Source organism: Lipotes vexillifer, unplaced genomic scaffold (assembly GCF_000442215.2).
Source record: "Lipotes vexillifer unplaced genomic scaffold, Lipotes_vexillifer_v1.1 scaffold1594, whole genome shotgun sequence".
Lineage (NCBI taxonomy): Eukaryota > Metazoa > Chordata > Mammalia > Artiodactyla > Lipotidae > Lipotes > Lipotes vexillifer.
The window spans coordinates 441,518-464,618 of NW_006788783.1; the positions used below are offsets into that span (position 1 = coordinate 441,518).

At 46.3% G+C, this 23,101-nt stretch overlaps 1 protein-coding gene across 1 annotated transcript in view; it reads right to left on the minus strand.

Annotated features, from left to right (window-relative positions):
* Positions 1 to 20,234, minus strand: part of FNDC1 (fibronectin type III domain containing 1) — a 72,053-nt gene extending 51,819 nt beyond the window's left edge. The window contains exons 1-4 of the mRNA XM_007461766.1: positions 20,048 to 20,234; positions 17,687 to 17,773; positions 17,193 to 17,261; positions 1,347 to 1,553 (exon numbers count right to left, since the gene is read on the minus strand). Of these exons, the coding sequence (XP_007461828.1) occupies positions 1,347 to 1,553; positions 17,193 to 17,261; positions 17,687 to 17,773; positions 20,048 to 20,195 (511 nt within the window). The 5' untranslated portion in view covers positions 20,196 to 20,234. The remainder of the gene's footprint in view (positions 1 to 1,346; positions 1,554 to 17,192; positions 17,262 to 17,686; positions 17,774 to 20,047) is intronic.
* Between the last annotated feature and the right edge of the window lie 2,867 nt (positions 20,235 to 23,101).

The following is a 23,101-nucleotide window of genomic DNA, read 5'->3' on the forward strand; positions in this document are numbered from 1 at the left end:
AGTCTCTTCGGGCTGAAAAAAGTCTGGAGTCTATTTTGAGGCTTCAATGCCATGCCTGGCTCACCGCTGCCTGTGCCACCACGTGGAGACCCCGTAAAGCCCACAGAACGCCAGGCTGACCCTGTGCCATGAGCACCCAACAGACTTTTCCAACAGTGGGCGTGTGAGCAGAGCAGTGAAGGTAAGTTCCGAGAATCTTCCAGGGAGCGAGTCCAGCCTGGCCTCCCGCTCGGTGTCTCCACCAGCTCAAATCTGCCCAGGTCAGTCTCCAGCCCCTCACTGTGTAGGCTGGGAGCCAAGCCACGCCTGATGACCGCGTCGTGAAGAGACCCCCGTTCCCACTGGAGTCTTGGGAAGGCCCAATAAATCACACCCTCTTCCTTGCCTGAGCACTGATCTAATCAGAAAGTGAACAAGAATAAGCAGCGGAGGCCACAATATCTATGGCTCGTACAAACTAAGCTGGAGAACACGGGGCAGGTGTATGTTCTAACACCAAAGCCCAGAGTCAGACAGACCTTGCTGCCCCAGGAGCCCTGGGCCCTCCACAACTCGGGCACAGAGGGGCAGAACAGAATGTGCACTCTGCAGCCTGGCTTCCCCCAGAGGAGGCGATAGGGAGGGGCCGAGCCACGCTTGGCCAGCGCCTCCTGCGAAACTCATCACGTAGGTAAGGGGGCACGAGGGAAGGGAGAAAAGCAGAAGTGTTGCATGAGTGTTGCAGTGTCTCCACCCCCAAGGAAGCGCCAGGCATGAGGGATCGTTGCTGCGCCCCTGGGAGTGTGGTCCGGGTCCACTGCCCAGGCCTATCAAGGAGCAAGGCCAGCAGAGATCAGGCCTGGAACCAAGCAACCAAGCACATAACCTCTCCCTGTCACAGCCTCCACGGCCTGTGCTTTGATGCTTCCTTCACCCAATGAGGGTTTGCAAAGAGGAAGGAGGGCAGGCTTGGTCCGCAGCCTCCATCAGTTGCCACCACATTTCACCTCGATGGGACGCAAGGTCCAGTAGCCCAGGATCTAAGATGCAGCTTAGAGAGCAAAACGATGAGAGCAGAGCCGAGATGGAAAAGCATTAGCCCCGGCCCCTCATGTCCAGAAAAATGACCTAGTGCAACAGGGTCAGGAAGCCGCTGTTGGGCAGCCTTGTCCCACCACTAACAGAAGGTGGAAAGAATGGAGGCATGGACAGAGGATAGAACAGAGAATGAGGTTTTGAATAACTGTAATACCTGGAAAATGAACGTTACAACTGAAATACGACGTTCTGTCACGAACAGCCTTCAAAATCTTGAAATGACAGCCAGCATCATTAAAACATCAAATAGCAATGAACATGAAACTCACCTAGCTTTTTAATTTCGTGTGTTCGCTCATCCCTCGCCAGTGGAACATAATTCATATTCCGGCCACTTTCTCCGTAGCCCAGAAGGAAGCCTCGTGATCTGCGTGGACTCTTAGCTCCAGACAGGTGAGGCGCCTTCCACGCCACGGACAGCTGGTCGTTGGAGGAGCGGACTCGGACCCGCAAGGGCTTGTTGGGCACGTCCTTTTCTTAAAGAGGACATGACACAGAGACCATTAAACAGCAAACCCTGGAGCTCACCATCAAGGATGGAAAGCATATCCAAAGACTGACCACCACAATTAGCAGTTGGGCTTAAAACATCCATTTTTGGTTACCAGTTCTAGTAAGAACATCCTTCCCCCAAGGGCATTGACACTCCGTGTCCACGTTCCTCCCCACACTGCACACGGAGAGATCTCAAGGACTTAAAGTGAAAACATACTGTGTGTGAGACTGCCAGCCAGAAATCTTGGATGTTTTACAATGTTCCTTTTCATCTATTTGCTCTTGCCCCCTTAAAGCCAAAACTATATATCTCCTAGTGAAAGTAAAAGGTCAGCGTGAAATATAGCAAACACTTTCATGCTATTTTTAACTGTCCTCCTGGAAGCTTTTCCACTATACAGTTGAAAAAAAAAAAGGGCTTTCCTTGTCTTTATGGTGAATCACTAAGAACTAAATAAATACCGCTCTCTGGTCTTGATCTTAATTTCTCTTACATGTCCAAGTCTTGCCCCTTCAGACAAACCCAGCTGCCATTCCCCATGTCTGTTGTTGCCTTCCTGCTAAATGAATCCATTTAGAGAACTCTCCTTACTAAACTGAAAATCTCAAGAATCGCTCTAGCGACTTCCCTGGTGGCTCAGTGGTTAAGACTCAGTGCTCCCAATGCAGGGGGCCCGGGTTCGATCCGTGGTCAGGGGACTATATTCCACAGGCATGCCGCAACTGAGACTCAGCACAACCAAATTCAAAAAAAAAAAAATCTCTCTCATTGTTAACATTCTCAAGGCAAGGCATTCCAGTGGCCAATACTTAGTGTTCAACGCTTTGTTTTTACATCAATTTAGAGCTGATAAGCTTGGGAACAAGGGCTGTGGACCATGTGACAACTACACTGCCTGGTTCTGACAGTGGGCCACATTCTAGCCTTTTCTGGGGATGCAGTTACCTAATGAGTTTCCGTATATCAACCCCACCATCAGTTCTGACTAATTTTATTAAACTGGCAAATTCCCACCTAAGCTAACATTTCAACACTAAGACAAAATACAAAAACAAATGTCATGAGTTAGTGAGTTTCAATAGCACAGTAAATAGCCATTGGAGATGGTTATTCCGAAAAGCCAGGCACCTGGCTCCAATGTCTTGAAGCGAACCAAAAGGAATATCCTTTTGAATATTAGCTGGAGCTATCTAATCAGTCACTGGGCACCGCCATTCCTAAAGGCTACTGAGAGAATACCAACAAATATTTTCTCCAGTTCACAAAGTAGAGATTACTGAGATTTTTTTTTTGTTTTTAATCCAATAATGTAGTCAATGAACTAACTATACAAAACTTTGTCTTGCACCCTGGTGATATGAGTGTAACCACTTTCGCTGGGGTTATACTACAATTTCAATTTTATTTCAAGTTCAGGGGTAGGCTCTCCATTTCAAGGTCTAGCCTCTATAAAAATTAGGGACCTCCAAGCAATTACGGAAATGACAAATATGCCTATTGCTCTAGTTCAAAAGAAAATAATTTGCCCAAAGTGTTCAGTACCAATAGTCCACGTCATTAATGGCACAGGATTGATGAATCGAATGAGTTCCTGTATTAATCCTATGAGTTGATTACTCTTATGAGTTCCTAGTGGGAATCTCTTGGTACATACCCATAACAACATGACATCCAGTGTTTCTAGAAAGGTACAGGCTGGCAAATCTTTTTAAGTGTTGTGGGCGACTGTGGACATGGATTTTCTCCATCAGCATGTGTCACTGCTGAACAGACTTTGTGTGGGGCTAGGGCAAGAATAGTTTTTTAAACACAAATAGAGAAAATATCTTGTAAAAACCATTTACGGAAAAAAGCAAAATCTGGAAAAGGAGCAGCTGTTTAGTCTCAATGAAGCTTTGGTTTGGTTTTTGAAGTTAGCACATTTTTGGAGGACATTCCTCAGAACAAAATACACAACTGAGTTTAACTTTTCAGGAATGGAGTTTGTGTCATTTTCAGATTTATGCAAACTTATGAAATAAACTTGACATGAGCCATAAGCAGGGGGATAGAGGTCGAGAGAAGAAATTTTAAAGGAGGCAACAAACCTTGCTTCATTCTCTTTACATCTTCTAAGTCATGTTTTACTCCGTGTGCCCCCGATACAAACTATCACCACCCACAAAACTGTTCTAACAGAAGCTCCTCTCACGAGTGATGCCACGGCCTCTCTGAGGTGAACCCCCTGCGGTTGGTCTTTGGTTCCAGAGTGTCCAGCTTTGAGCAGGGGTCAGGGCTATGTTTTTTAAAAAGTCTATAAGGCGAAAATGATCTCTGCCAACAACATACGATGCTGATTTTACTTTTAAGAAAAGCTCATACCTCCTCAAGGGAACCTCAGTGACACGGGGGTGAGAAATGACTCCTGTTCAGGCTGCCACAGGCCATTTGCTCTGCTCGTTTTCCCAGTGGGACTGGCAGCTTCCCCCCAACCCACCTGGCTACCACAGCCTATCTCCCCAGCGGCAGCAGTAAACGTGGTGGGTGTCCACGGTGCTGTCACCGACTCGACCAGCCTCAGGGCTGCCCTCCACAGCTTTTGTTCTAAAGCCCCACAGGACACAAGCACACTCCCTTCCATTGCAGAAGGGCAGCACATCAGCGTGGGGCTTCTGGGATGATCTCCAGCAAAATGGGCAAAGCTACCGAAAACATGCATGGGTCTCGCAGGAGTCAGCTGAAAAATAAATTACTGACCAGAGATGGCATTCCCCGCTCTGTGGCTCTGCCCCTGTCCTGGGACCCTTCCAGCCTCCCATTTTACAGTGGAACCAGCGTCCTTGGAGAGCGCACCTTTACTGGGGGACCTTGGGGAGTGTTGTAGGGCTGGGCTCCAGGACAAACAGCCCCTGACACTCAATAGCAAAATTCTGAACAAACAGTAATAGGAAAAAGACCACTGAGATGCCCCAAAATGACAGGGTCCCTGAGGAGGACAAAGGCGTGTTTCCAGGAACAAGGAGCTCGGTCCCGGACGGCACAGGTTTTTGCCTGAGGTCCTGACCCACGCCAGGCCCACTAAACGTCGGCCATGCCACCCCCTCGGACTGTACAGGCTTTCCCCCAGGCTCCAGCCTGCTGTCTAACCCTCCACTCCAGGGTTCGAGAACGAGGCGAGGCCTGCCGAGCAAGCTTTGGGAACGGGGCTGAGGCTAGTACAACCAACCACACTGACTACTCTCTACAGAACCTCCCAGTTTGTCACGAGCTCTTGCATGGCTCATTTTAATTGTCCTTCCAACATTTCCCAGGTGAGTAGGATCGATGTCATAATCCCCACGAGAAAACTGAGGTTCGAGAGGTGAAGTAACAGACCCAAGGCCACACGGCTAAGTGCCAAGCAGCGACCTGAATTCAGCCACTGAGGCCAAGTTCCCTTCTCGTCCACCTACGCCCCTTCCATTCATGCTCTCCCCTTACCCACGAGCCATCCCACCAAACACCCAACCTCTTCTGCTAATGAACGTGGGACAAGGGTTCTGAGCTGGACAGGCCCCCTTCCCAGTGAGAGCATAATGCCTTGTACAGTAGGCATTACATTTGCATGTATGCGTTTTTTTTAATGGATCAGACAGTATACTCAGCAGGTAGCTAAGGAACCAGACAAGGCCCCGCCCCCAAGACTGTCCCAGACAACTGTCCCCAGACTGCGCAGAGGCCGCTGACTCTGGAAACCAGAGTGAGGTGACAATGTCACCCCTCAACACACAGCCCTCCATCCTTCAAATCTCTGAGTTTAGAAAAGCCAACCACAGTTTTTTTCAAGTACTTTCAAATTTTCCTTCCTTTAAAATTCTGGTGATACATACTTTCAACAGCTTTTATAGATCTTTTATAGATCATCTGGGAGTCCTCTTTTAAGCTGATGTGCACATGAAGAAAAACTATTCATATGGTTCAAATTCACTTGCAAGGAGATTATCTGTTTTCTCTAAGCCGTATGTGATAGCCTCACAGAAGCCTTCTGAAATTTTTCTAATAAATCCCTGTAAATCTTTTATCTTGAAAACAGGAAGTCACAATTGCCAAGAGCAGTCAAGTTCACATCCACTAGTGCCGAGTGTAGTTTAAACTTGGCAGGACAGACTCCGTCCATCACTCTGGGTATCACATAACCAGGGAGATGTTGCACAGAATGGGTCGATCACAGAAGACCTACAGTGATTACACACCATACACTACGCAGGTCAGCTGGGTGAAACAATTACCGTGTAGATTATGATAAGTATCCAAAAGCCAGGCACAATTAGGGCGTCTCTCCCAGGACTTCCATGGTGGTGCAGTGGTTAAGAACCTGCCTGCCAATGCAGGGGACACGGGTTCTAGCCCTGGTCCGGGAAGATCCCACATGCTGCGGAGCAACTAAGCCCGTGCGCCACAACTACTGAGCCTGCGCTCTAGAGCCCACGAGCCACAGCTACTGAGTCCACACACCACAACTTCTGAGGCCTGTGCACCTAGAGCCCGTGCCCCGCAACAAGAGAAGCCACAGTAATGAGAAGCCCGTGCACCGCAACGAAGAGTAGCCCCCGCTCACCGCAACTAGAGAAAGCCCGCGCGCAGCAACGGAGACCCAGCGCAGCCATAGATAAATCAATGTATAAAAATAAATAAACAGAAGAATGTCTCTCCTGATTTGTATCGCCAGCTATGCAAATTGGCAAAATATTCTGAAATTGGAGGGAATTAAAATCTGTTTTTATCACAAAGAAAAGAAATCCAAAATTCAACATGACGCTTTGCCCATTTACAATTCAATGCTAGTTAAACGTGTAGTTTCTGAATTGGGCTTTTCCACAGGCTCAGAAGCAGGGGTCTGAATCTGAGTGTACCTCTCACTGCCTGTGTGATTTTGAGAATCCTCCCCGAACCTCAATTTCCTCCTCTGTAAACCAGTGTCTAGCACACTCGGTTTTGTAATCGAATCCACGTAAAGCATTTCACATTGTACTGGCATCTATCAAGCACACAGTGCCTGTTGTGTTTGTGGTCGTGATAAAAATGAAATCGCCCATTTATCAGATTCAGTGGATGGGTGGGTGGCTCCTTCCAGAAAGTGAGCTGTGGGTGTATCACAAAGCTTTTCGTGATGCCTGACACACAGTGGGCACTAAAAAAATGGGTTCCAAAGAACCAGACGTGAGCAAAAGAGATGGACTTACTGCCAAAGCCTCTACAAATATGAGGCTGTCTCCATCCAGGTGACTTTTTTTGCACCATAAATAGAAAGCACTGTTCATTGCCCTCATCAGCATCTCAGTTACCAATCACTCTGAGTGGGTGCCTCCTCTTCGTTGGCATAAAAGTACATAGCCACCGCTGTCTGGGACCGCTTTCCCTGGCCTGGTCTCAGCTAGCAGGACATTCTCGTTTTCCAGGAGAATGTGAGGGGTCACTCAGTCTAGAGCTTCGCAGAGTAAGTGGTCTGTCCCGCTTACGGACCAAGCTGACTCCCACTGTGCTGACCTCCAAGCTTTGAGAAGATGGCCCTTATCCTCATGCCGGGGTGCTCACTGGCCTTCCACTCGCCCAGCCTCTGCCCCAGGCAGCCTCCCCGGCCTCCCCAAGCAGCAGACCTCAAAGCCACCAGGGACGCTGGTCTGAGGGTGGGCGGGATTCCAGCCGCGAGGCGCCGTCCTCAGGCTGCCGTCCTCAGGCTGCATTGTGCATCAGAACACCTGAGGGCTTGTGAAAACACACCCCCCTCCCATGTCTATCTGTCTGGGTGAGATCCCAGAGCTTGTATGTGCTTTTGATGAATAAGCATGATTAGGAAGTGGAGAGGGGGCAGGAGAGGGGGAGGGAAGATGCGTTACAGGGGGTGACATGAGCTGTCTCAGCCGGAGGAGACAGACACCTGCTTTCCTGCCCTCACTGTGAGTCTGGGTCCCCTGCCCCCCGACACGGGGGCAGGTCAGCAACACCTCACAGCCTCTGTCTGCCAAGGGCTCCTTCTTTCTGGCTGAATTCTGACAGATAATCCTCCTGCAACACCTCTAATGAGTCCCAAAGCTCTGCAGGACCTCAGTTCATTTAACGATGTACCGACTTGTTGTCTATTTGGACAGGCCCAGCTATTTAACAAGGAGAAAGGAAATCTCGTGGCTTCAATTTGGAATAGCGTCTGTCAGAGCATCACCAACCTTCCTAATCTATTGGATCCCTACAACGTAAGTCACTTGACAAGCATCCTCACAATAACCCAATAAACACCCCACTGACAGATAATAAAAGTGAGGCTCAGAAATATTAAGGGAGAATCTTGAAGCCGGGCAGCAAGAGGCACTAAGCTGGCATCAGAACCCAAGTCTGTCGGAGCTGTAGCCCTGGTTCTCTGCACTGTTATTCCGAAACTCACGGTGGCTGCAGTGTTGGCGTCGCCAGCAGCACACTGTGGCATAAGCGTGGCGCCCGTTTGGGACGAGGGCCCCCTTGGTGCTTCACAGACACCTCTGGTGAAGGACTGGTCTGCAGAGCCAGGCATCACCATCTAAGACTTTCATGCCGTGAGTACCCTGCTTCAGAAGATGCCAGCTAAGTTCCTTCCCAAGGGCCCGGCTGCTCTTCAGGGAAGTTGGGTCTTTCTGTTCCGTCAGGATCCACTCATCACACTATTCCCCTTACATTCATCCGTGTTTCCGTCTCCGAGGAGCGACCATCTGATGAAAAGCCAAGTACTTGGTCAGCTACCCCAGTGGCCTGGCTGCCTGACTCATCCCAGGAGGCACTGTGGACACCAAGGGGAGAATGCGTGTGACAGGCACGCATCTCAACGTCCTTCAGAGACACCAGAACAGCACCCCTAAACCATCGCCTGGAGTCAGTCCACCGCTGCTGCTTTTTTGAGGGGTTGGGAGAAGAGAGAAGGTCTTGAAAGAAAAAAAAAAAACCAAAAAACCTTGATCTCCCCCGAGCTAATCAATGTCAATTACGAATAATGTTAAGGATTGGGGAAGCCTTTTATAAAGCATTTAAAACTAACTTTCAATACAGACAAACCTAAGTGCCCTCGGTTTAAGATTTCTGCCTCCCCCTGTCCAGGTTTCACAGAGACTCCTCTTTCCTGCTTCCTAGGATCATGCAGGGACAGCCAGGCTGTCACCAGATGAGGAAGCCACAGGGAATCCTACTCAACGTGGGGTATAGAAAGGGACGGTGCAGTTAAAGGCCAACCCCACAGGCTGGCAGCACAAGGCTGCCAGCATCTGTGCCCCCAGTGGGGTCCTCAAAATCCAGCAGGACTGTCTCAGAAACAAAGCAAATGCTTCAGCCAACCCGGGACCACTCCATTCCAACCATGTTGTTTTGTTTGGCTGTTTGTTTCACAAAAGTGCTGGCTCACTTTACCACTGAACAGAGCTCCTCAGACGCTTCACCAAGGTTTATGTAACAGCAAAGAAAATGAGCTCAATCCCCAGAAGCCTGGAGCATGGCAATTTAGCCCCAATCTCGGTTTTATCCCAAAATTGCATTTGAATTTTATAGACTACTCTATAATATTTTGGTGGCTGTTTTAAAGTCAAAAATAACATTTTAAATAACCGGCCATCAAGAAACCACTACCCATCGGATCTGCGTCGTTTACCTCATGCCTTCCTGGACTCCTGGCAGTGCCATGTTCTCCCGAGTTCTGAGAACCCAGTTTGAGAAGCCCCAAGAATGACCAGTATGTCAGCAGCTTCAGGATGTCATCCAAAAATGTCAATCAGTGGCTGACTCTGACCCCAGTGGTGCTATGAATATCAGTGAAAATTACACCATCAATGTCACCACACAGGACTGAGGCTGCAAAGGCCAGGTCGCCCCACGATGGCAGCCAGCAGGACATTAACGACACAGGCAAACTCTGCACAAGTTGGCGACGAAGCCGTGCTCTCCTACCAGAGCAAGAAATCAGCAGTCCTATAACTGTTTGCATGGACACATCCCTCAGTCTTACAGATCATAAGCCCTTTGAGGGGCGTCTCTCCCCACGTTAAGCCAATAATTTTTCTCCACCACCACGAAGGCAGAGCTAAGGTCTCTGCGTCCTACTCAGGGCAGTGGCTCAACTACAAGCCTGGAACAGTGACACAGTTGCCGACATGCTCAGCCACCTGCACCGGGGCCTAGGGTGAGCCCTTGCCTGGGCCCAGCTCACTCCCCATCCCTGGCCCAGCCTCGCCTGACTCAGGGTGGAAGGAAGGACGGGGACCCCCTGCAGGTGACCCGCTGCAAAGCTTCCTCCACGAGGGATGTGAAAGCACATCATTAGAAGCATCTGCTGGACCCATCTGGTGGTGCTTCAGTTTTCAGCCACACTTCCTGAGGACTCAAGAGGGCCACAGAAAGCAAAGGAAGCAATCATCCTTTCCTGAGCTCCTTGACGGCTGAAATGTGGACACCTGGTGTTTCCTCACCCCACAGAGGACACAGAGCCTGCTGGTCGATGTAAAGCTAGGAGGAAGGGGTGTTAAAAATTCTAAGAAAAATTATTCAAAGCTTTTTTCTGCTTTGGTTTGTTTTAGTCTAAAGCTCGTCTGCATTTGTTTCATTTGGGAGTAGGATACTCAGCAATGCAGTTGTTTTCTGGGTAGGAAAGACCTTTTTCTGTTGAAAGGCTATTCATTATTTCAATTTTTAGCGCTCTCCAACATGCAAATGAAAGATCCAGTTACAATACATGAATAGGTTGACAACTGAGAAAAGAAAGTGCTTTCCTTCAGGACTGACAGCTTCCTTTGCAGGGAGCCTGTGTAAGAAGCTGCCAACCTCTTCAGTGACATCACTGCCCCCCCACCCTCTTCCTCACTCAGCCACTGAAAGAAAAGCCGGTGACAGATACGCAGTCAGAAAGTGGCATCCAGCCCCCAAGATGCTGGCCTTGTCGGGCCAGTAGGTTTATGAACTACTGCAGGTTCCTCTAAGACTTGACGGCAAGGTCGGCTGACATTCCATTCAAGGCCACACACGTGGGGACAGTGGGGACAGTTCATCTCCCCAGCTGTCCACAGCCCCTGCCCCACCCACTCGAAGCAGCCACTCATCAGCCTCTGAAATAAGCGCCCGTCCATGGAAGGAAAGGGCCTCTCTCACAGTCGCTCGTTTCCTAACAATTCACTGAAGGGAAAAATCTGTGCACAGATATTTACACTCATCAGTGTAGACATGGAGATGAAACACCGCAAAATGTGGGTTTCAGCCCTGCCGTCCTGGAAGGCTGCTCACCACTGCTGCCTCTTCCGGGCAGCTGGCCGGTGCTGAGTCCTTCCCATGGCACTCTTGTTTGGGCTGAGACTCCCGAGTTCCCACCCAAGAACGTCTGGCTAAATGACCTTAAACAGCTCTGCACACAAGCCTCTACTGCCTACTTTTTATGATTAAAGAACAGCCTCTAAGGCTGGTGAAGTCTAACCGCATTCTGATGTGAGAGGCGGCTTTGAAACAGGCACTCACATAAAGAGACCTGAGCCCCAGGATGAACGTGGAGAGAGGTAACCCCACAGCAGGTGGATCTGACTGTGTCTTCACTGAGCAGCCAGCCCTGAGGAGTTCCAATCTCCAAATGCATTCAACGCCATCCTTCCCCCAGGCCCCGCCATGAAACGGGGGACAAAGAACTAGGGACCCCTGACTAATGACAGCACCACAAAGTGACGACAAAGTGGCCTGCCCGGGGCCATCCCCAGAGTCAGCAGCCAAACAAGACGGGGGTGCCGGACGTCCTGACACACTGCACATCCTCCAGAGCACACGTGTGGAAAAGCAGCAGCCTCCAAATTTATTTCACTCAACAAACATGTCTTGAGCACATACTATGCGCTTGGCCCAGGCTCTGGAGATTCAAAGATGAGTAAATCATTCTGCCCTGCCCCAGAAGAGCTCACCATCCAGGCCAGGAACCACAGACCAGGTCTGCCCTGTGAATTGCACACTTACAAAAACACTAATAATTGCATGAGAGAGCTACTGAAAATATAATGTCACAGACATTATTAATTCCCTGTGGGCCAAAGAATTGTTAAATTGAAACCAGTGTGTGCAAAGAGGACAGTCTTTGATTCATAATTTAAAAGTTTGAACTGGGCTACACTTAAAGCTCAAGTCCAACACCCAGGATCTGGCTCCAGGATTATCTGACGACCGCCCAGGGCGGCAGTGCTGTCTGTGGTTCGCCTATTGCTGTACCACCCAGGCTACTCTCTCCCAGAGTCATACACACACACATCAGTTTAAGTGAGTTAACACGACCGTCTCCTTGGCTCATTTGGCAGAATGCCTGCCATTTGCATCCAGAGAAGGGGAGGGCGCCACTTCCAGTGTATCACTGGAGACAGTTCTTTATCCTGGGCACCTTTGTGTATTCAATCACAACCCCAACACCCAGAAACTATAATTCAGTGTTTCTTCCTTGGCTAATACACTTCCTGGATTTGCTGACCTAAGATACTCCAAGTAGGGTGGAGACTAAGGGAAACAGCCATTTCTCAGGAATGCTTCCCAACTGCTTGCAAAGCTTAGGATCACTCATTCAAAGTGCCTTAGTGTCATTAATTCATGAAATTTCAAAGCTGAAAGGAACCCTAGAACCTTAGAAGGAAGCTTAGAACCTGAGAAGCTTCTTAGAACAGAGCCTGGAGCCTTCCTGGGGAGCCCCCTCATTGTATGTCTGAGGGGCTCAGAAGATCAACTCTCAGTGTTAGCTGAGCCTGAGTCTGGGCTGCAAGAGTGTGCAGTGGAGATGATTACGGTTTGATGGATTAATTATGCTCTAAGTTAAGAGATATGGGAAGGAGCCCATCTCAAGACAATGGGTTAGAATTTTCAAATTCCACATCAGTCACATCTATATAAACAAACTAGCAAGAAAATGTACCTGGAGATGGGTGCTCATTTTGATGAACTACTGATAGAAAAGACCAAAACGCATGCTCGGGGCATGCCTTCCTGATGTGTCCACAGACATTTCCTATGAAAGGAGTGCCAGGGAAGAAAGGGAAGAGGCCAAGCTTTGGTTTTCGGGGTTTCATAGTTTCACTGTTTGAGTGTCAAATAATTTGACACCTGTTCTAATCAGCTTTTGAGCCAGTTCCTATGGGGGGCGGGGGGAGGCTCCAAAGTTGAATCCGACCCCAGAACAGCCCTCGGGTCTAACCACGCTTGCAAAGAAGCTTTACGTGTCTGAAGTCAGCCTTAAAGAGAACAGCAAACCTTCCTCAGAGCCAGGAGGAGGGAAGGGAGCCGTGAAGGCTTAGCAGGCAAGAGAGGGAAGACAAGAGATGTCACCCTGATGACCTTTACTTCCCAGGGAGGCAGGAAACAAGGTTACTTGCTAGAAGTGATAGGAAGGCAGGCGGGGGAAGGAGCCTGAAGAAAGTGGCCAAATTTTGGACTAGCCACTGTGGGAGAAAGAAAGGAAACTGGGTAAGGACAAATAATTGCCAAGCAGAGCCGAGGGCCCAGATGAAGTTAGAAAACCAGCTATAAGAAGCTGTCACAATGCGTATCAGCTTAGCTCTTTATTTCTCCCACAAGGCTCAGCAGTTAGCACGCAGGAGGGAAAACCAGAGAGCTGGGGGTGTCTGGCATGGCCCTGCTGACACGAGTGCGGTTGAAATGCTGGGGACCCAGATAAACTAAGCAAGAATGAGCCAGGAGATGGCTTCTGGACTCTGGAAAGGGGAAGCGTCTACAGACCCAAAGCCTGATTGGATCTGAAACAAGCTTCTGACATGAGGGCACTGAAGACGTGAGATGATGGGGAATTTCATGATTCTAGATTGTGGAGGGGGGCGACTTCATCTTGAGTGACAGGAGTGAGACTATCAAATGGACCCATTGTCACGGAGGTGGATGCAGTCCAGGACATAGGTGTGGCAAGGCGCACAAGAAGCCAAGTGCCCTCAAGCTACCTGGGTTCAGCGAGCAAACTGGGGATCAGGGGGTGACTGTGATAAGGAAAGTAATGGCTGGACCACAGGTATCATGCCAGTGTTGGTTGAAAATGGCCTAAGAGAATTGTGAACTCTGTGCTGAACTTGAGTCTGAGCTATAATTTAACTGTTAAAAAAAAAAAAAAAAAAAGTAGTAAGCTTCATGAACTAAATATAATGTAAAGAAAATATGAGGCATAAATCCGACTTTTATTTTATGTCTAGTTTGGGCACCATAGCTTAAGGAAAGCACAAAGGACTAGGTTGTTAGAAAACCATAACATTATTAAAAATACATGTGATCCTACTGAGAGCTAAAATCTCCCAGATGAAGAGCTAGTGAAAGCAGACGAATTGCCCTCTGAGGCCCCGGGCTGGCTGGAAGCAGAGGTGGACCGTGGTCCTCATCCTGGACCGTGGTCCTCATTTTGACTCCCAGTGCCTGGTTCTGCACAGAGCAGATTACCCAGATCCCGTCACAGGAAAAAAGCTAAAAAGCAACTTCAGAAAAGTCTGCAGGAAAGCTAAATAATAGGATTCCAATATGTGAAGGGACTTGCAACATCTCTTCCTTGGGACAAAACAAAGGGAGATGGGTTTACAACTCAACAGGAGAGATTTTACATTTACATACTAAGAACACTTTCTAACAAAAAGATATGAGATGAGCTACCCAGAGAGGAAGTCTAAACTTCTGCCCTGGAGTTGCATTTTTGCTTGGTCCTATCATTTTCTGAGTCCTGAGAGTGTCCACATCTGCTTGAGTGAACATCTGAGAATCACTCAGGTCCAGCCCACCTCCAGGACTCCCTGCACGCTTTTCCTCCCCTCTTGTGGCTTCTCAGACAGTCCCCATAGGCTCTCAGCCATCTTACTGGCACCTCCCAGGCTCCGCCACCCTGCTTGTTCTATTTCACAGTGCTGTTGGTTTTCCAAAGAATTTATGATTATGTTACAGGCTAAATTCTGTGTCTCCCCATCCCCCAAATTTTTATGTTTAAGACCTAAACCCTAGTTACCTCAGAATGTGACTGTGTTTGGAGACTGGGCCTATTAAGAAGCAATCAAGTTAAAATGAGGTTATTACTAAGGTGGCCCTAATCCCATCCGACTGGTGTCCTTAGAAGGAGCAGAGATTTGGACACACAAAGATACCAAGGATGCACGTCCACAGAGGGAAGATAAGCCAAAGAGAAAGACAAATCTCCTGACACATCAGGAGAAATCAAATCTGCTGACACCTTAATCTTGGACTTCTAGACTCTAGAACTGTGAGAAAATAAATATCTATTGTTTAAGGTAACCAGTCGGTGATATTTTGTTATGGCATCCCTACCAAACTCATACAGGTTGTACGCATTACTTTTTGCTTACAGGTTTATTGTCTTTCTTTCCCACTAGAATACAGTCTTCATTAAGGCCAGGAAGGCCCTTGTCTATCTTATTCACTACTGCGTCTTTTGCACCCAGGACTCTGCCTGGAAAGCCGCAGGCCCTGAATGAATTAATTAAATAATTAAAGTCCTACTTTTAAGTAAAGACAATGAGGTGAAGATAGATTCCAGCCAGCAAAGGAGGCCTTCTGAAATCTGAACTGAAACCACTGTTTCTAGCAGAATAAAAGGACGGATTTTCCTCTGGTTTCAAATAAACACCGGAAGAACGTGAGGTACTACTGAGCAAAGCACTAGAGCCAACCCCTGGGGCCGCACACCAGGTGCAGATGCTAATGTCTGCGTTTCTAGGACAAATCCCTTCCTTTGCATGAAGATACCTGGAATTCAGAATAGTACTTATTTTGTTTAACAGGATTATCATATATTAACAATTTCCTCAGAAAAATAGCATAGCATATTTTCCAGGCCATATTTAAAAAGGTACAGATGCATGTTGATACCTTATTGATAATTTCCCATAAGTTATTTTTTTTTATTTTCATTAACAGTGAAATGTAATTTTTTCCTGGAGCACTGTAACCAAGTCTATGCATTCTGGATAGGCAGTTTTTTTAAGTTCTGCTTTATATCATATACTGCAAAAGGTTTTGGCTAGCAATTTCTTCCAGCATCTTCTTTAACATAATGTATGGCAAATACAGTGTTATGTATTATAGCAGAGCATTCTTTGGCAACTAGGACCTACAGAGGCTCCTGCAGAGAGAGGTTAAAGGATCTCACAGTCCATAAAACCAAGAGTGAGCTGGGGCATGATTGTCTGTGGTTCCCAATTCCCAGGGTTTCTGTCACATGTGCTTACTCAGAAAGGACACACACACTCACTCTCACACACACACACACCTGTTTCTATTAAAGAAGGCATAAGAAATTAACTACTTAAGAAAAAGTAAGGAAATTACTTGTTCTAAAACTGCCATTCAGAAAACTCTATCAGGAAGATGATAAAAATAAAATGGTTATTTAAAATACAAAGTATAAAATTCAAATACAAGGCACAGTACATCTGTCAGTAAAAGGTTTATGTGTGCCTGTGAATGTTTACATGTGTATCTTTAGGGGAAGACAACCTCTGAAAGAAACGTCCTTTCTTATTTTGCACACTTTCTAGGTGTACTACCTTCTTGACTCTTGTACTGTCAATGTCTTCCAAGGTTTGATCCTTGGCTTCTACTCTTGTCTCTCCTAACTCTCACCCACTCATCACTCTCCCTGCTTTAGTTCTCCCTCTACAGCATGACTCCTAAACCCACACCTACCTCTTGCTTCTCTCTTCCAACTTTCAGGCCCTCATCTCCAATCACCTATAAGACATCGTCACTACATCCCCTCACGTCCAACATATTTAAACAAGAACATATCACCTTTCCTAGAAATCCAGTTTCCTTTTCTGGTTGTTTTGTTCTTCCACTCCCTTTTTGTATAAAGCGGACTTTGAAAACTGCCTACACCCATCAAATCTGACCTGAGAAGCAGATTAGGGTCGTTGGTTTCTACACACTCACCTTCCTCTCAACAACAATACCAGACTGATGTATTTAAAAACACTGCTCCTTGCCACACTGCCTTTGGGATATCACCCAACCACACTCTGAAATAACTGCTTTCATTTTGCATTATTGTTTAACCATGAATCAAATATATTCATGAAGCACACAGGAAATGTCAACACGTCTCCCAACAAGTAAAACAATATGGCCAGACAACATCAACATCCAAATGATAAAACACACATATATACAAATATGGAGCCGAGATGGAAGGCAGGTTATCTAACATATCACAAAATATCCCATGGATAAGAAAAGAGAGAAAGCCTTGATGCAGCGTGTCAGCCAATAAAAGCCACTGTTTGGTGGGCCCCATTCATTTCTGCATCCACAGGTAGCAGAGCTGTAAATATCCTCATCGGGCCAGGACTGCCATCTCAACCACCATATTTGCCTGTTAACAGCGCAACAGCATCCCCAGATGTAGACGAAGACATGCCCCCACACCAGAACATGAAAGAGAAGTGAGGAGTGCAGACTGCAGACTGGCTGCAGTCTGGTCCATCCGGTGCAGAGCAGATCGACCAAAACTGTGCAGCATGTGTGTTAGTTTAGCGATGGGAACCGAATGAAGGTTTGTGAGCACATGTGTGTGTGACAGAAGCACGGCCCTCTTTTGAGATGGTGCTTCAGTGAAGACATGAACCGAATGAGCAAATAGTACCTGTGACGGTTTCATTAAATGGTCCTGGACCCTTAATGGGAAAACCATCAATCTTGATCCATTCACCTCCTAAATTAGGAAAATGTAACTTGATAGTTAGAAAGGAGGACTGTTGTATTGTCCACATTTCAGTGCATCCCTAAGCGCATATTTCAATGGTCTCTTCAACAATCTTCCAAAGGATCTGCTCAGGCCGTACGAGTGACTAGGCCCCTAACCTGTATGGACAACACACATTTTTGGTCTTTTATGCATAGTTTACTCTAATGAGTACTCCGAAATTTAAGACAAAACGCTAATAACCTACATCAAAATTATTTTAAAAGAAGGGATAAATCTCTCCTAGTTTTCAATCTTTCAGCTTGCCATACAAGTCTAAAAATTTCTTGTTTGGGAACTCTTTAATGATTCTAAATTTGTATTGACCTGGTGAAGCAAAGAATCTCCCAGTCTAAGTCACAAAAATACAGCCTCCAATTCTAGATAAGACTTACCAGGCAGGCTTTCAGCTCTGTAAACTGGACGGCTCACTCCACTGTTGTTTTCTGCAGTAACCAGCACAAAGTACACTACCCCCGGCTCTGAAACATATGGTTTATATCAAGCCACCGTTTCAAATCTCCAAGAATGACAATTTAAGTCACCGTCTTCCTTATACCAGTTATAACTAAATAAAATCTGAATCAAGTGACCAGTCTAACTATAGCTTTCTCTCTTTTCTTTAATCAAAATCACTGACATTCATCCCAGGCAACTGAAGCACACCTGACCAAAAGAACACAAAATTTATTTAATAGAAAGTACATGACATGTGTAACAAACCTGGATTCATGAACAGTCAACAAGAAAAGCTTTTGCGTTTTTTTAATGTGAAATCAATGTAGGAAATAGGCATGCACTGTCCACTAGATAACTGGTTTAACCCACAGTGTTAGTAACTACGAAGAATATTTCCCAATGGAAACTCCAAATGGCAACCTCCAAAAAATAGTGAGAAAATTTCAGTGTAACTCATAAAATTTAGTGCATGGGAAATCTTCATTGCAATAAATAAAGCTACATGGAATTTTCCTCTTTTCATAATAAAATATTTCCCTTACTATGTGTACATGCTGTCTTTGACTATTTCAACAAAAATCTAGAAAAACATTTCCTGGGATCTTGGATATGCTAAGCTTGAAATAATTGGGCTTCACTTTTTGACGTGCATCTACAGGTCAAGGACACATAGCGAAGGTCTCTTTGGCTGAGATCCTGAAGTTGCTGGGATGCAAAAGGAAACCCAGATACCGTGTTACAAATTGAGGGTACCCTGAACTTGCAGCTTCGAAAAGCAAAACTCTAGTAGTGCTGGTTTTCCTCCAAATGAATTATTATCTTATGAAAGGTAAGTGAAGGTGCCAATTCCTTGAAGAGATGAAAGTTTGTGGGCATTTGAGGGCACGAAGGGCTGGAGAGGTAAGAGCTCTGTCAAAGACAATAATGTTAATTGCGTTGCTCAAAGTGAGGAGTGTTCCTTTCACAAAACTTCAGTTCTCAAGCCAGAGGCCCAGGGGCAGCCACACATCTGGGACCCCTGCTATGCTCAAGACTGGTCCGCCTTCTGTCTGACCATGGCAGGGCCTGGTGGCATTGAGGGCTTGGCACGACCTGCCGGACTAACTGGGAAATGCTCTAGGTCCAGACAAAAAGTAAAACCAGGTTTCGCCAGGCACTTTCTCTCTTCGCTCTGAGCTTATTCGTATCTCAAAGAAATTTCATCAACGTGTCTCTGATTCTGTTCAGTTAACTCATCAGAAAGATGCTGGGGAGACACTCTCAGTCTGCAGTGAGTTCTAGGCCTTCCTTTCTGCATGTTTTTCTTCTCTGCAGCAACCCTAACAACCCAAGGGTTGAGCAAGCACATGTGACGCTGCTCGTGCCTTTGGTGGGATAGAAACTCCATTTAACCTCACAGTAGGACCCTGTGGGGCCCTAGTGACGTGGAGATTCAGATCCAGTGAAACGTATGTTTCGCCGGAACCATGGAGACGGGAATCTGCCCCTCTTTGTCTCCCCTCCATGCACTTTCTGCTCTGCTACCCAGAAAGCTTAATATCACAATGCAGGAGGTGAAGGAGTAAGCGTACTGGATGGTGACCAGGAAACTAAGAAGCCACGAGCTGGTTTTTGATCCACTGAAGGAAGGCAGCAGAATGCTAACGTGGCCGGCGGGGAACCTGGTTGTCACAGGTGCTGACTTGTTACTTCCTGTGATCCATCTTAAGGTTGGACCATGAGATGACTGTAGAATAAACAGGGTTTCAGGCCAGTGGGACCAAAAAACCGGAAGATAGGGGATTCACTGGAGGCAGCTCAAAGCCTAAGTTCAAAACCACCTACACCTGCACTTATTTAGGCAAAATGCTAAATACCCCAAACTTCCAGAATCAAATCTAATGGCGAGAAATGTTATATCTTTGAACCACATGTTTTATCTTTGGCGAGAAATGTTGTATCTTTGAACCAGATGTTTATAAAGTAGCCTCAAGATCAGGCTACAGACTTGTCCAGTTGTCAAGTTCCTATGAGGTAAAAAAGGGTCGATGTATTTTCCAAAAGCACATCCAGAAACTAAAAATTGTTCCCTACACCAGTGTGGAGAGAGATCCAGGAATACTGGACTTCAAATGCAGGTTGGGGAAGCCCATGGGCAAGATGAAGGCTGTTGCTTAACAGCCGCTTGACCTTGGCTGTCCATCCCCAAAGAACCACTGGGTACCATTTTTGTCCCACGAATAGTCACCCTGAGAATGGAAGGAGAATGTAGGTGTACAGTTAGTTCTGACCAGTAACAAGACCAGAGTGTCACTTACCCACATCCTCAATAAGGAAGGAGTGTGTCTCCGCATTCACCTTGATGTATTTAAGACTTTTCAGTGACTTCCCATAGGCAATGTTGTAATGCTCCACGGGTCTACTGGTAGCATCTTTGGGTGGGTCCCACGTGACTTTCAGGCCCATTTTAGTGGACAGCAGTTTCACATGCCTTGGCTTCAGTGGGTGGTCAGCTATGCAAACAGCGCAACTATCAACTCACGGGAAGGGCAGATTGGGAAAACGAATTTTTTCCAATGTTCTCTGACATTGTTAGCAAAAGAGCAAATGACTCTCAATCTGTCTGATCCTGAAGACTTTAAGTACCGTCACATTTGGACATCATTACAGTGCGACAGCAAAACAGACATACCAAACCTACAGGCTTTTATGTATTTCAGGGAACTGTGGGTGGTAAATTTAAACCAAAAGTAAGACAAATCAAAATAAACTCTAGGCGTTCTCCAGCTTGATCATGTTGCCTTGCTAGTGCAAGATTAATGAAATAGTAATTTGACATATTCTCCAGAAGCATTCATGTATTAAATAAATTCTTAGGATTTTACATGGTACAGCTGGACAATCTTTCAAACAACTCTGAGAAGAATAACATAGAACTCTCATGATCAGGAAGAATTTCCATTGTATCCAAAGTGAGATAACAGAATCATTCGTTTCCACAAAGAAAACAAACCAAGATCAACACCTTGAAAGAGAGGTAACCCGCTGGTTTTATCTGCATGTAGCTAATTTAAATGCTTCCATATTTTGTCCCAGAAAAGGAAGGACAAATTATTAAGAAGCACATTTTTATCTCCAGTTATGAAGTTCCAAAAAAGTGTTCTTGATTTTCAAAAATATCCAAAATGAAACATAATATTTTGTCAAACAAAATATCTCAGCTCATAATGTAACCGACATTGCAACGCAACATAACATAAACAGATGCTAATATTCACGCAACAGTCAATTCTGGAGCAAATCTGGATCTGAAACTGATTATTCAATGATGCAAGGCATTCTCGGGGCGGGGGAAGTAATCTTAAAAACCCAGAAACATTTAAACTTAGTAACATTAAGAAAAATGAATTTAGACTCTCATAGAAGAAGAAAGGGAAAAAGGAGTGTTTCGTGATAACATATAGATTGGTTAGTACGTGACTGTAACACGAATGAAGATGCTGAACAAAATAAGTACGGCTGATTCTGACATATATCACTTATTCTTCCCGAAATTACCCTGCTGCCTCGGAAGTAAAAATGATAAAAGGAGAGAACTCCTGGGACCCCCACTAAAGAAGTTCAAGGAATGAAAAAATAGAGTATGAATCTAATAATTTTCGAGGCACTAGAGGAAGAATGTCCACTTTGGAGACAAAAACACAGTGTCAGAAGCTGAGCACGGACCAGACCCCAGAAAGCATTCCTTCCGCAATGTCAGAGGTGAGGGTCCTGTAAACCCGAGATGGGAGAAAGCACAGACAAGAAGCTTAACACCACCGGGGAAATTTTGAGTTGAGGAGACAATAAAGACAGCACACCAGTGAGTTTCTGGATATTTAAAGTTAGCAATCATGGCGACTCTGCCATAATTTTCACTGACCCTTCCTCGCCTACGAGAAACTTTTCAGGATTTACTTTGTCTGAGGACCTGGGCTCCCTTTCCTCAGTTTCCTTTATTTCTCCCAAGGCTTCACTACAAAAACCTCCCCTCCTTCTCTGCCACGTGTTTGACCTTTTCTAGTTGCAATCCCCATTTCCCACAACAGCAGAAATCGTTCCCAGGAATCCAGTATTTCACCCTGACCAAAATATCGGTGGAAACAAAGCAAGGACTCCAACACCATGAAAGGATGTTCATGGTTAGGTGATTCTCCTAAGGAAGAAAACAAATGAATGAATAAGTGAATACTGCTTTTCTTTACAGTTCAATTCCAAACCTCCCTTCAGACAGATGGTCTGAAATGTGAGACTTGCGAAGCCCTAACACCATCACATTTTCCTCTGGGTGCGAGTGATTCAATCAGTACACAACGGCCTGGGTCTGAAGATGATTTATGTTCATTACTGACATCTGAAAAGAGGAACTATCTATAAATATGCTCATTGTTCACTCCTGCTCTGCCTTACATCTGTCCTTGGACACAGCATGGAATAATTTCTGAGTCACATGAGGATCGCAGTCAAATGGTTGCATCAGCCCAGCAGAGGGGAACGTTCAAAACCTCAAGGAGCTCCAATAAGATGAGGAAAGGAAAGCAGAACAAGAGGCAGATCCCCCTGGGTCGCCAAAAGCTAATGCACATCATTGTACTCCGCTTACCCCATCAGTTTCCAAGTGTGTCCATGCATGAGTTTGTTTGTTCTCCTCTTGCCAATGATCAAGTACCATCAGTGCGTCTCAACTCGATAACTGCCTGCATCAGCATTTGTGCACTAAGAAAAAGGCCATATGGTGTAAAACAACAACTCTAAAGTATAAAAATGGGAGAGGGAAATGGACAGGAAAAGAGGGCTTATTGAGTGCCTACCACCCTCTGCCCTGAAACTTACACTGCAGTAGGTGCTCTTAACACACCCAACCTGGGAGGTGTTACTTACTCCCTCCGTGTGGCAGATGAAGAAAGCAAGGCCTGGAACAGAGAGGTCAGGAGAACTGCCCAGAGTCACACAGCTGTGTGGAACAGGGGTGGAAGCGAATGCAAATCCTGCTGTGTCCACAGCTCACAGACCCTCAGACTCTGTCCCTGCTCATAAATGACCGATGACCACACTCATGGAAAATTTAGGAAGCCACTAGTATCCTAAAACCAATTGTGAGGCCTCCAGCTGCGCTTATCATTTGCTCCACCATCTACCCCACCTTCCCACGCCGTTTTCCCCTCTGGGGGGTACCCTGCATTCACCTACAGTCACCTCGCCTCCTGCTGCCTGTACTCATCCTCTCTTCTCTCTGGAAGGAATGGAGTAAGTGAACAATACTTGCATTCTTATAACAAAATCTTAGGCCAAAGGAACAACTTTCTAATGGTGACATTTTAGGCCTTGGAGAG